At 44.1% G+C, this 14,092-nt stretch overlaps 1 protein-coding gene across 1 annotated transcript in view; it reads right to left on the bottom strand.

Moving 5' to 3' along the window:
• The window catches only part of LOC125954680 (uncharacterized), a 104,236-nt gene that overhangs the window by 22,140 nt on the left and 68,004 nt on the right, over positions 1-14,092 (bottom strand). Inside the window, exons 3-4 of the mRNA XM_049685165.1 lie at positions 4,154-4,574; positions 475-1,133 (exon numbers count right to left, since the gene is read on the bottom strand). Of these exons, the coding sequence (XP_049541122.1) occupies positions 475-1,133; positions 4,154-4,574 (1,080 nt within the window). The remainder of the gene's footprint in view (positions 1-474; positions 1,134-4,153; positions 4,575-14,092) is intronic.

Raw genomic sequence — 14,092 nt, 5'->3', positions numbered from 1 at the left:
ATATCGACGAAACCTATCGAATTTATTTGGCTACAGTAAAATCTGTATGCAAATGCAAATTAAGTCGTATGCAAATGCACAGAAATTGAGCATCAAAACTTTCCGACGTAAAGCAAATGATTGCAATAGACGAGCAAATAGCCGGCCTACTGTAGAGTTTATGAAACAACATTGTAAAATTAGCTAATCTCAGCAAGTACTTTAATAAGGAAAGTATCTTCAGTGAGATGTATCGATCCCAAATCCTTCAGTGATAAACTTAAGACAATGTACCACCATCTGCATCATACTAATTATATACCACTGGACCTAATTTAGTTCTTATTTTATTCATAAAGTTAAGGCATATTGTTCGTTTAATGAAAAGATAAACACAATTTCCAACATCAGAGTAAAGCAAAGTTATTGGTTTGCTTTGTTCAACGATATGCTCACTATATCGATATAGTTCACTAAACACCATCCGTCACTTACCTTTCGTAAACTTTTTGCGCTGCTGCCGGTCGCGTTTGCTCTGCTCTCGCACCGGCAAACCACCCTGACCATTGTAGACGGAACCGGTTGCCACCGGGGAGGCGTCACCACCACCGAACACCAAATGGCCATCGCCAACGAGCACCGGCGGCGGAGGGAAGGCAGAAACCATCGGACGGGCGGATCGGCGGGACTCGCTGGTAACCGGTGCTGCCGGTGGTGGTGGCATCGTGGTTTCCTTCCAAACATCCACCACATCCACCACATTCCGTTGAACCACCGGCAAGGTGGTGTCACTTCCGTCCGCCAGTCTCCTCGTTTCCGTTCGAACCTCGTCCACTCGATCGATTTCCGTTCGGATTTCCAGCGGCCGCTCACTGTCCACAGCATCGCTCCGGGTTAGGTCACCTCCCAGCGTCCAAGGGTTACCACCGACGGTTTCCATCGCTTCGAGGGCAATCCTCGATTCCGGTCGACCCTGCTCGTCCACCGGTAAACCGACCAGCGTCACCGGAAGCAGCTTGATCTTCGAGTGTTTCTTGTGCTTCTTGTGTCCTTTTCGTCGCCGTCCCTTCTTACCGTTTCGCTGGTGCCCCTGCCGCGGCTCCTGGCCAGTGACATCGTCCTGCGGTGCGATCAAACGGCCCGGAAACCGATCCCTTTTTTGGGGAGAGGGGAAGAGAGAAAACGGAGAGGAGAAGGATATTAGAATATTTTTGCCAAAGTGAAGCCACGCGCGCTATTTACATCCAGTACTGGACGGCAATGGGAATCGCAATAACGCCAACGTCTTACATGGAATACTTCAATACAAATTCCAGTGGAGATTCGGTTGTCCTGGAAATGATGTGCGCATTCAAAGGCTTCCATTCATAACCGGACACTCGAAATTGAATTCATCTTTCATTATTAGACACCTTTCATTGTTTGAGATCGGGGTTCTGCTGCCATTTTGCTTTGTTTCTTGCTCTCTCGGACAATAGAAGGACACATCTAAAGGATCTGCGTGCTTCCTCCATGCCTTTACAATGAGAACATCCCAAGAACTCGCGTTGTTTGCTGCCATAAATTGAATATTCCATTTGAAGTCACCCAAAAACCATTACTCCATCGGGAAGTATGGACCATTGAGATCTTCCCTAGGCAGTAATTGCGAAAACTTCTCTAAATACCGCGTGTGAAATGAGATGCTTCTTCCTGTGATGGTACACCACGGAATGCACGAACTGCCAATGAAAGTTTATTTCATTTCGAATGAAATTAGTAAGTGAAATGAGATCATAAAACGCTCCGCTCACCGGCACCGGCACCGGCAGCCACCGACTATGCATCGTTAGGCCCCTTTAGCCCAAGGTGACGTAAACTTAAATGAGGTGAAAGCGTCCTAAACCACCCCACCCCTCCCAAGAAAACGCGAAGAGGTAAACATGGCATGAGCCCTCCCCATCAGCCGACGGCTAAATGGTGTCGTGACAGTTTTAGGAAGGAACCGGTGATGTCTACGAAGCCTGCGACGAATCCATAGGGTATAGCGTGAGTTCGTGTGTGTGTGTGTATGAGGATCCTCGGGTGTGACGGAAGTACGGTACGATGAGGTGGAATCGCGGGCATCAAAGGGATTCCGGTTCTAATTGGTTTCGTACGTGATTCAGGTGATCCCAGACCCCCCCCAAAACGGGACGACGCGACGGTTTGCGGTTTGACGTGCCGGGTGAGGTGAGATTTGTCACGTCAAATCACATCACCTTACGTCAGGTAAATTCCTTGGCTAACGGATAGTGGTTTTTTGAGGGGTGGCGGAGGTGGTGAAGGTGGTGCTGAGCTGAAGATGAAGGATGTAAACTTTCAAATTTACTCTTAACCCTCCCACCCAGACCCTGGGTGGTTTTGGGTCGTATTATCATTAGCACATTATTATTCTGAGGCTTTTAACGATTCGGAGATTACTCGGAATGGGAGGAGGATTTTGGTTTATGGTTTTCGTTGTGTTTCTTTTTTTTTACCAAAGGCTTTGGTGAGACAGAAATAGTGTAGCACTGCCCTTCGACTCATTTGACCTGAGAAAACATTAATTAAATCAACGAAATTGTGCTGACAGCTCTCCCTACTATCCAGCTGGAGCGAACATCAGATCTCTCGAGATTGACAGAGGTACGATAGGTGGTGATCTAATTTATTTTCTGTTCATGGAAGTGTTACCGCAATCAGTCTGGAAATGGCATGGTCCAACGGTTGGTATTCCACCAATCATTATCGTTGACTCATGAAGGGGGTACTACTTGAAATAGTTGTTTGCCAGTCCGCTTTCCAGCACTTGGCGCAATGAGTATCAGCAGCATGCTCTCGAGATTTTTCACAGTCCAATAATTTATTTCCACTCAACAGCTCTGCTAACGATGTACCTATTGTAAATATTGATGTATCCTGTAACATGCGTGATGCATCAGAACGAAATCGCTTACGGAAAACCTCACTATGGAGTCCCTTAAGAGTATCAAGGTGCGTTCAAGCGAAGTAATGATATTGGAATACAGTTGTTGTTAGTGGATAAGGTTGTGAGTTATTGTATGCATGTATGACTACAGAATCGAATCTCAAGTTACCTAGAAACAAACATGAACGTTAAGTGGGTAACTAATGTTCTCTAAATGTAACGAGAATTGACCGATTTACATCTAAACTAATTATAAATATTGATGTAACACACATTGAAAGTAACCTTATAATATTTACGAATATAACATTGCTTTTAACTTTTGGCATCATAGATAGTAGAATTATCCTCTTAATGCAATCCTCTTAATGCAGCTTTAAATGAGGGTTGGCTTATTGGTACTAATCGCGCGTTAGTCGAAGTTATGCAGAAATGCTTTATTGTAGTTTTTCTTAAAGTGAGTCACACATTAAATAGTCTTTGCAATTTAAAACTAGATAATCCTTGAGTCTAGCCCCCAAAAAAAACACAATCAAAATCAGACAGCAACACGGATCAGACTAACAGAAAATATACAAGACAGTTTTCTAATTAAAACTAATGCATGATTGATATCTAATGAAACTACCAGCAAGTGAAAAGACTCAACCTCGACACTCTTTGCATACTTGGTTCGCCTTGTTGAAACAAAGCTCTAACATTTGCTTGTACTTAGGATGAATGATTTAAATACCGAACATGTACCGTGTGCACAGAACTTTGGTTCAAAGGAAAAGGGATGAGTTCCTGGATGGCAAGAATAAGTTTTGTGCAAAAGCCCGGGTTTTCTTTCAAATTGATCCATTTTGTGTTATCTTAGCGATTATGTTATTTAGGGAGAAGTACGGCAATTACAAGCGCCATTCGAAACACATTCCAAACGCGAAAGATTTTCCGACAATTTCTACAAAATTATTTACTTTCCATAGTATTCTGACAAAACAAGAAACCATTGCGATGCTCGTTTCGTCTCCCAAGCAAAAAATCCCAAAGCAAAGGACCGTTTCCATACGGGCCCCATCAGCGGCAACCGTTTGACTTGCACGGTTCTTGGCCCCATTTCAACGATAATTTCATTATCTACCCAACATTGCAGCCAAAAAGCACGGGCAGCACTCCCCTGTTTTCGCTATTTATTAGGAGAAGAAAAATTAGTTTTCCCCTTGGAGGGAACGCGATTCCGACACGAAGGCCGCTGCTACCTACCGATTAAGATGCTCCAGCAGCTCGTTCTCCTCGCGTAAACGCTCCTCGGTCAGATTGCTCACCAGCAGCACATCCTCCGTTATTCTCGGCAGCAAGAAGCCTCCATCCGGCGCATAATTACTATTGGCGAGGAAAGCGTCCTCTCGCTTCCGGCGCACCGGTTGCGGCTCGATGCCGGGGGATGCCGTGACGATCGGCTGGCTAGCCGACCCCGATACGGGATGTTGCAGTTTGTCGTGGATTTTATTGTCTACTAATTGTGCTGCTTCCACTCCACGCAACCGTACCGTACCGCTGCTCGCCCGTACCTCCAACGATGACGATGCGGTCGCCTCCACTGCCGTCGTCGCCGCCACCGCCGCTTGCGCCGATGATGATAACGATGATGATGATAATTGATGATTATTAGCGGTTGCTGAAACTGTGGAGCAGAAAGAAGAAGAAAAAGGCCCGTAGCCAAAGGTTAGTACGTTTCGTGAGCTAATGTTCCTCGCTGCCTTCCCTATGGCGAGCGAAAAAAAATGGCGGAAATTAAAGTGGAATGAGCTCCCCGGGACCTTTGCCTTCGAGGGAACCAAAGCGTGGAATGGGCAAACGGGCAGTCCGCAGTCTGCCAGAATGGGGACCGTTTCAACGCACCACAACCTGTCCTAACGGTACGCTAACAAGGCAACAAACGGGCAACGATCCTTACGGGCAAACAATAATAATAATAATACTAAGAACACCAACAGGCTAAGCAAGTCACCCCAAAAGGCCACGCCACGCAGTAGAATGTGGTTGAATGTCGTACGAGCAGCCATCTAATTACGGCGATAAAATCGTTGAATGAAATGTGACAGACCGTGTATGCTCCAGCCAGCACCGACAGTCTGCATTCCGGGGATGGGTTTCAGCAGACTACGGCACGCAGCAACAAGACGAGAGCTACCCCCCGAAAACGCGTACAACTACACGGTTGCTGAACACGCAACATCGCGTCCGTATTGTCGTGGCGCACGCTACTTGCTGATGCCCGGAATGTAGACGCGCACCGACATAGCGTTTAACGTTTGGTGCGCCCGCCGGGGAGGGGGATGACGAAAGGTTTTTGGCGAGAGTTGTATTTACGAACACCGTTAATGAGGTTCCTACTGAACATAAACATGCTTGCCAGCGTGTACGACAACGTCTTGAACTAGAGGTTGAGTGCTTATCAACGCAGATTGAAGACGATGGTTGCCGATTCTCAAGAGATCACTTAATGTGTTCAAACTTTAAAAGCCATCTACCTGCTGCAGTTGCTGATACAACGAAACTCGAAGCACATGAAGACCGTGGTCTTGGTTTGTGCTGTGCTATCGCTCTTAGAGCAGCTCCGTAAGCAACCTCTCCGGGTGTAATTTCGCATAAATGCCAAATCATTATCGTGCCACTACCACAAAGTGTAAAACTGCTCTCGAAGGTGCCACCAAATTACTGACGCCTACCTTTCCCGGAGTGCATGGGTGAGCATAGCATAGCATATTCGAGTCAACATTAAGCTCGAAACATGCCACAGAGGTTACTCGGGGTATACGAGGGGTGAGTGAGCTTTACTGTTTATCAAGTGAAGCTGTTATTCAAGCGAATCGAAGCTAAGCAGTCTTGGTGCTTTCGTCTAATTAGCTCCCAAAAAACACAGTTTGAAGTTGTTTTTGAACCAAAACCGTGTTCAAACGATACAAGAGTGGCATCAATTTCGTACAGAATAGATCACTTGAAGACCTTTAGGTTCTATTTTAAATATTAAAAAAAGGGCGAAGCGAAGGATGACAAAATGATCAACATAACGCACAAAGTGTGAACATCGAACGAACATTAACAGTGTGTCAGAACATTGAAAACATGAAAGCAAGTAGAACTAGTTTTCCATTAATGCAACGCTTCACTGCACACAAGAGATCAAAGAGAACTAAATACCATCCTTTCATCATTCTCGAATGATAAAAATATTAACAGAAAAGCACTTCATTCACTAATTGCTCCAGTTTCATTAGCTCGAAAAAGTAAGCTACTAGGCACCTCCATCGATGCATACGGATGGAGGCGCCTGGTACCCCACATTTTTCCAAACATTTCAGGACGCCGATGGGTACTAGAAACGATGTTTAATACCACTCTAGATTACTTTTTTCCAAATGGAATAGTAGTGTGCTGTAAACCATCCCACGCTTTTTGCTTCCGCCAGCTATCAGCTACATAATGCAAACATATGGTAAAACAGCGCTACAGCATCTGTAAGCTTTCATTCATTGAGATTCTTCGTAAAAAATGGATCACAGAATTCAAGCTCGAAAACTCCGAAAAGCTAAAGATCCATCGATTCACACCCAAAGTCGTCCCATCTGCTACTGCTTCGAAGGTCGAAGATGGTCGCCGTGAAGCGCAAGGGAATTTTATTGGATAATTCTAAATTATGACGAGATTACGATCGGCGTAAATCGAAGCGATGTGGAAGAGCGCAGGGATAAATTTGGATTTTTCTAGCAACCTCCAACATCGAGTGGAGGGGAAAAACATAAATTGGCAGCTGTAAAGCGTTGACACAAATTTCTTTTTTGCTTCTTTTTCCTACTTTGTTCCTACTTTGGCCCATTTTCGAAACCATTTCGCAGGAATAATCAATTTTAATGTCCTATCGCGGGGAAGGTGGCAGTAAGCGGAAAAAATGAGCTCGGTAAGTGCAATTCAATTGAGTGCAAAGTGATAAAGACTCATAATGGTGTGGTTCTCGATCATAAATATTGATCCACTCACACACTCACGCACACCGAAATCGTTACACTTGCGCCACAGCTGCGGGAGAGATTGAGATTCCGCTTGTAATGAGCACCACCATTTCCATTCACTTACACTGAATTTAAATATAAACAGTAAAGAAAAGCGATCGTGACGTTAACTGTATTACAGGCGACTTAGAGGTAGGTATGGCGAGATGAAAATCCTCCTATCGTCACGCGGATAGCCCCATGTCTGTGTCTAGGGGTCGAGGTTCATGAACAGTTGGCCCCGGGGAAAGGTACGGTGGGTTTTGGGCTGGCGCACGCAAAGCTGCAGCTCAATGGTCGCCAGCATAACGGTGGCTAGCTTATTCCACCTTCATCACGCAGATAAAACTGAATTATGCTCACTCGTGAAAAAAAAGGTTTCTACATTTCCGGATCACCGCTACTGCTGTCGACCCAGAAAAAGGTCGGTTGCTCCTAAAACACGAGTTCCACCGGATTTGGTCTCGCTTTAAGGCGTGAAAGAGATGAACAACACACCGGGTGTGTAAGGATTCGCAAGGAGTAAGATCCCTCCATTTTATCTAAATCTTTTACTCCAAAGAGACGATAGCAGGCTTAACGGGAGCCGGTAGATGTAGTGCCGTCATGACATACAGGGACATACTCATCAGTTAACGTAACAGTGGATAGTATTCTTTTGATGACCTCCCGAACAGACTACTTGCACTTGATAAAGAAATAAGAATCAAATTCAAAGAAGTTGCACACAACAATCGAAACAAACGAAGCACATTACTTATATTACATTTCAAAAAAAGTATAAAACTCAAAAGATTCAAGCTGGAACAAACATAACTAACCAATATTCATATAAGAGGAATATATCCCGATATTTACAAAAAAAATGCAGCACCGTGATTCATTTTATGAAAATACATCATAGTTGCGACATTTGCTTGAATATTTCATCTTATATGCCAAGCTTTTGCATTTTTCATTTTCATGCATAGTCATTGTATAAATATCGTTCAACATATTTTTTCAAATTTGCTTCGCAAAATCAAAATCGATCCATCTTAGGACGCAAACCATTTTCCGTGCTATTTTAATCCCTCTGCATTGCAAATGATGGGTTATTGGCTAAAGCAATTTGAAAAAAATAAATTGGCCACTGATGCCCACTGACAGTTTCGGTTAGGTTCAGCCGCTCACATTTTCAGATTTGATTGTCAAAATTCATCAATGCAGGTTCTCAAACCGAAGTAATTTGACCAATTCGTTGCTTTGTGCTTACGATAAAAATACTACTGAAAAAATGGATGTCAAAGACTCAGCTAATGGAACCTTGAATCTAAACAATTGATTTATGAAAAATCGTTTGGACTAAAACGTCTCCTTTGATATCACTTTATGCGACATGCATCGTAAGTATTCTTTTAATAGTTTTCCCACCTAAAACCTTTGTACATTTGTGAAACACACTCAAGCAGTCATATTTTACATCTCCTTCGGTTGATAGTTTGACAAATTGTCATCTTCATGCGTGTGTTAAATTCGCTTCAAAAATCCTATTCCATAGCTTCGATAAGCATAGTTTCGCTGGTAGTTACGGTCAACGATATATTTGTATTGATTCAAAATCTGCGATATTTGAAAAATAACGTAAAACCAAAAGCAAATGATATTCAAAAAGCACAAGCAAATAGATCAAAATTCATTAAATCAATCTACCATCGGTTGTTGTATACATCCTCACATTACACTGATCTGTAAAGATAATTCGCTTAACTTGCTACAATATGAAAATACGATCATCAATCCAATTATTCCAAACACATCGCCAAGATCCGGGAATCTCTCTTTCCGACAACCGTTTCTGGTGCTGGCAAAACGTTGCCTAAGACAACCTAAACCATCGAAGAGTTATGATCCAACTGCAGCCAAAGTATAACATCAGGACAACATTCAAACATGTGCGCTTCCTCGGCCTCGGCCAGGGAAATGGCAATGATGAACTTCTGGTGAACCGGTTTTCTGCGATTCCGAGGCGCCCGTCCCGTGCCACTCCCTTGATCCATCTAACGAGCGGAACACAAATTCTATTAGGATTTCGCATCGAACTTCTGAAACACAGAAACACGGAAAGCAGGAAGGAACAGGCACATGCAAAGACATGTTTCAAACAAACGGCACAGGCCTCCCTCTCTCTCTCTCTCTTTATCTCTCTCTCTCTCTCTCTCTCTCTCTCTCTCTCTCTTTCTCTTTCTTTCTCTCTGGTCCACTGGCTGGAGGAATGTGTTTTTTGTGTAAAATATATTTTCCCGCTCGCTCGGTTACGGGCACACAGACGGTTGAGAGGAGGAGAAAGCGAGTGAGGGTGGAATAAATTTTCCACTCCAACGGTCGCTAACATTTCCTCCCGGCCCAGCCACCTCACCTAAGCCACCTCACTCCAGCTCCGACGATCCGAGGCGCTTTGAGGCTTTGCATTCCAGCCAGACCGTTGGTCGTAAGCGAAGATTTCCCTTTAGCGTTGTGGTGGTGCATCAAACGGCGACCAGCTTGCGTTTGCCGCTACAAATACCGCTCGATGGAAAATCGAATGGAATTCCGCCTCTCCGCAGCACCGCTGGACTTGCCTCCTTCACCCCTTGTGCTTGTCGCGTTGTTCAAGTTTATTTACAGAATTTGAATGAAAAGCGCATCAAGCGTACACGCACACCTCACACAACTAAGCGAATCGTTGGGTTTTGGTTTCCTGCATCGAATGGACGCTGCGCAGCGTCCTGTTGGACTGTTTCTTGTACTTGTTCAGAGTCAGAGAGGCTCTTCGGTAATGGCTATCGTCGGGCAGATGGTCGGGGATGTTGCTGTACAGCGGTGAAACCTTGTCCCAGGCGAAACGATAAGCTCCCTACCCGGGGAGGGGATCTTCAAAAGGATCGAAGTGAGCCCTTTGCCGAGAAACTTTGACGTTGCTTCGTCGCCTGTGGCGCATTGTAAGACAAAGGAAGGAAGTATTATGATGGCAACCAATCATCATTCGTTGCAGTGCCAACGAAACACACACACACACACACATTCATTGAGCCGTTGAGCGTGCGGCCCATGATATGAGCGAACAAATTGAAACTCGATTTTGGGATTAAAAGTTTTCAAATAAAAGTCTGTTGTGCAAGAGTTAACCGACAGTCTTGCCGTGGCCAAGTCAATATCTGTAAATACTTTGTGTGGATTCATTGCCCACGTCATCAGTTTCTTCCCTCTTTTTTACGGTGAAAGATAACCAACTAGGAACCAGGCCATCTAGGAATTGTCCATCTACCTTTATTAAAGTTCCAGCATTAACATGCAATCTTACGCACATCTCTATCTCGGTCCTCTAATGTTACTGTCATGTTATTCCCTGGAAGACAATATATATGATTGATTTGCAAACCATTATCTACCGCTCTGAATTACATCATATTCAAGTTTTTCCTAATTCTATATAACCGATAGAGCCTTAGGAACGTTGCATTTTATACTTTAAAATCCTTTTTTCGTACTTACTGATGATATAAATCATTATATAAAATAAACATTACAACATTAAACAATACAGTTGAACAGTTTTTGAGGCAGTTTCTACGACATCAAAAGTATGTATGACTGTTACGGCATAAACACACACCGATGGCCTTCGTCTAACCAAACACATTACTATTGCAATCATGGAAGGAACCGCTAGGTTCCGTATTTGTTTCGACTGATGGCGCAACAAAATGAAAACATATTTCACCCGAAAACCCGCCAGTTTCCAGTACCCATTCTTTCAACAAAATTCAGCTTCGTCGCTCACAGTTTTTGCCTCAAGAAAGCGCGTCGGAAAGAGGTACGACCATTTTGTGGAGGAGGTCGCACAAATGGGAAACAAAACCATCGCCTCAGGCGGTATCTACCGTCGTCTCTTCGTTCGTCTCTACGTTCAGGGCTCTCCTCCTTCAGCGCTCGGTGATTTCACTTATCTTACTGCCTCGAGGAGTCGGGGGTTTGACGAAGGCAAAACGGAAAGGCAAAACATCAACTACGCCCGTAAGGCAGTAAGGGTACGACAAAACCACCAGTCGCCAGATCCATTCCATGTCAAGCGTGGTGTGGATTTATTTAAAATAAACCATGAATCCGTCCCACAGAAAAAGGGGCGCGGATATACATTTTGGAGACCGCTCGGATCCCGGCCCTACTGTCCAAAATGCCACCGAGCGCCATTGCCGAGGCACTTTTCCATGGCACGGAGCGCCGAGTACGGGATAGGCAAATAAATTTTAAAAGCGATTTCGAAATAAATCCACTTTTCCGTAAATCTTCCGAGCCTTAGCGGGATTCCTCGCACCAGTAACGCCAACACGGCCACCACCTCCACTACTACCGGGCATGATATCTTCGTTTGCAGGCCCCCAACGTAACGTAAGACGCCATTGGCCATTAGCGCCACCACCACCGAAAAAACCGCCGGTCGGATGATCTTCTGACCCATAAACCCTTTTGCTTGGTTTATCGATTCGTTGTTTTAACTCCCATCGCACTCGCTTTCTGCACGTACTCGTGTACCCCTTCAAACCGGACCGTCAAGAGGACCGACTGAAAGGTTTATTAACGGAATGTATCCGGAAGCAATGGGGTGTCCTTCGAGGGATCCATTAAGCTGGAAACAAATGCTGGGTGAAGTGATATTTTATCTCCTACCAGCGGTCCACTTTTCAACTTACGAGTGAAGTGCTCATTGTACTCGTACTCAAGACCTAATACCAAGCAAAGGCAACGACTGACGAAGTCTCTGCTCGCGGAACGCGTTACGGTAAACATGGCGTTCTAGTGTGAAGCCGTACAATGGTGTAATGCACCACTGCACGGTAGGTGCTGAATTGACAGCATTTTGTGGATTGTTGCCGTGTGTCTAAAACTTTCCACGCATCTCTTGGTGTCCCTGGGGCAGAATCTGCGACCGCAGCGCTAGATCGCGAAAATACAACTTAACTCTGGTGCACCAATGGGTTGGTGGTACATGTTTACCATACTGCACCACTCGTATACAACCAAGACTGCTTATTACTATCACGTTGAGCGATGACGACAACGACGAGGAACGAGCACTGTGCTGGGACCGGGAAAAACTAAAATAATGAGCTGAAACGCTGACGGCATCAAAACTATTTTGAGGAAAATGAATTTATCTCGACGAGTGCTCGCGAAAAAGCTGTTCTAAGCCGGAACAACGGATGTGAGCTCAGAGGAACAAACAATTGGCGATGTGCGGAAAGTAAGTTGTATGATGAAAACACTTCGGTGAGCGGTGGTTTATGGAAGGGCTCCACAACGATAGGTCGACAGAATGTGTAACAAGAATTGCAGTCATGCCATCAGTTCTGTTTACAATTTTTATATGAAAATCCTTATATGAATGATTTAAATTGAGAAAAAAGGACTCGGTGCTAAACATTTGGAAAATAAAAATGAAAACAAGAAATCAACCTTTAAATGAACTCTCAAAACAATTTCTAATACAGATAACTCTGATGTAAAAATCCTACATCAATCTGCATATGCAGTTTATATGAATTGAAGTTAAAATTGTGCGCATTTATGAGATTTACATCAATCCATTTTCTATACATGTGACGTGTGCGATCATTTTAATAGTATTTTGTGTCTAGATGTTAATATAACTTAATCTGTTATTTTGCATATTGCTAAATATGCGAATTAAAATCGACATTTGGCGAACAAATTTCTTCGGTTTCGTCTCGAGTTTGTGTTGAAATCATCTGATACAAAGAGATGCACAGTTTTAAGGTAACAAACTGTTGAATCTCTCGAAAAAATAGAATGCTCTCTGAATGAATATTCTAAATAAATCTATATGTTAAAAATTTCATCTCTTCGAAGAAATCTGTTGTGATGTTAATGATATGTTCTCTATATCACTTGGATCGTTTGTTTTGCCGTTGAAATGATCACGGCAATCAGGCTAATGAGTGTATTACATTTCCACTCCGTTGAATCATTTTTAAAGTTAATTTTTTGTTAAAATATCATTATCTTAATATTACTATCGTCTAAAACACGTTACGGCTATGCTCGTAGGCTAAATCTCGTAAGACGAATCTTATCTTTTTTTAAACCGCTAAATATAACCTCCGCCGAAAAAAAAAAACAAATGAAAACCAATCTCCTAACATCCGAACACATTTTCCTCATTTCACACTTCGAATCAATTTTGCATAAATTCTATTTTCCCTTCTAAAGCTCTCTAAAAAGCATAACAAACAGGTGCGCGCGCGATTCGCGTTCGCAGCCTCCAGTTGGCCAACATTCCGAAGCATCCAAGCCAAGCCGCGAATCGTGACGCAATGGCTCGTTAAGAAGGATATCCTCTTCCTTGTTACCTTTCGAGGTTCGATGGAACCAACATCGGTGGCAGCGCGTCACGTTCCACGCCTTCACAAGACACTATCCGATTGCGTGACGGTGGACAGCAGGTGAATGCCACCATGGCAACGGGCAGCCATGGTTCATACCATAACCGGAACAACACGTTATAAGCTCAAAGGATGTTTCGTCGTCTGCGCGCGTAGCGAGTGTACGAGATGGCAAAAGAATCCATCCAGCCAGAGCCGTTCTCCGGACGTGCTAATGGCGACACGGGAATGTATATATTATATATCCGTACCAGGTTGTTCCCCCCCTCCCCTTTCGGTTGGCTAAAAACGGAGACAACCCCCCTTTTCCGTGCACAGTAATACCATCCGTAATGATGATCATCTCGCGTGCCGGCACATTCGCGCTTCGCTATTCTCGACCGAACAGAGGAAATATATAATTCCGTTCTCTCCCGGGAACCGGTGTTCCCGCACATCTGTAATCCAAAATGGAACGAAACAGGAAGAACCGGCTCACTCACCGGTTCCTCCCTCCACGAGGAGGAAAGCTTACGAAAATGAGGAAATGTACGATTTCCGGTGCGTGCCGGGTTTTCACACTTTCGCCAGGGAATCCAAAATCCAAAAAAGCTCTACACGGCTCTTCCACATGACGATGCTACCGCCAATGATGATGATGATGATAATGATGGTGATGATGGTGATGATGGTGGCGACAAACACTAAACGAAGAAATGATTTAATGTTTCTTCTAATTTTTCGCACAC

The sequence above is a fragment of the Anopheles darlingi genome, chromosome 3, assembly GCF_943734745.1.
Source record: "Anopheles darlingi chromosome 3, idAnoDarlMG_H_01, whole genome shotgun sequence".
In the NCBI taxonomy this organism is placed as follows: Eukaryota; Metazoa; Arthropoda; class Insecta; order Diptera; family Culicidae; genus Anopheles; species Anopheles darlingi.
This window is presented reverse-complemented; position numbering and strand designations above follow the sequence as displayed.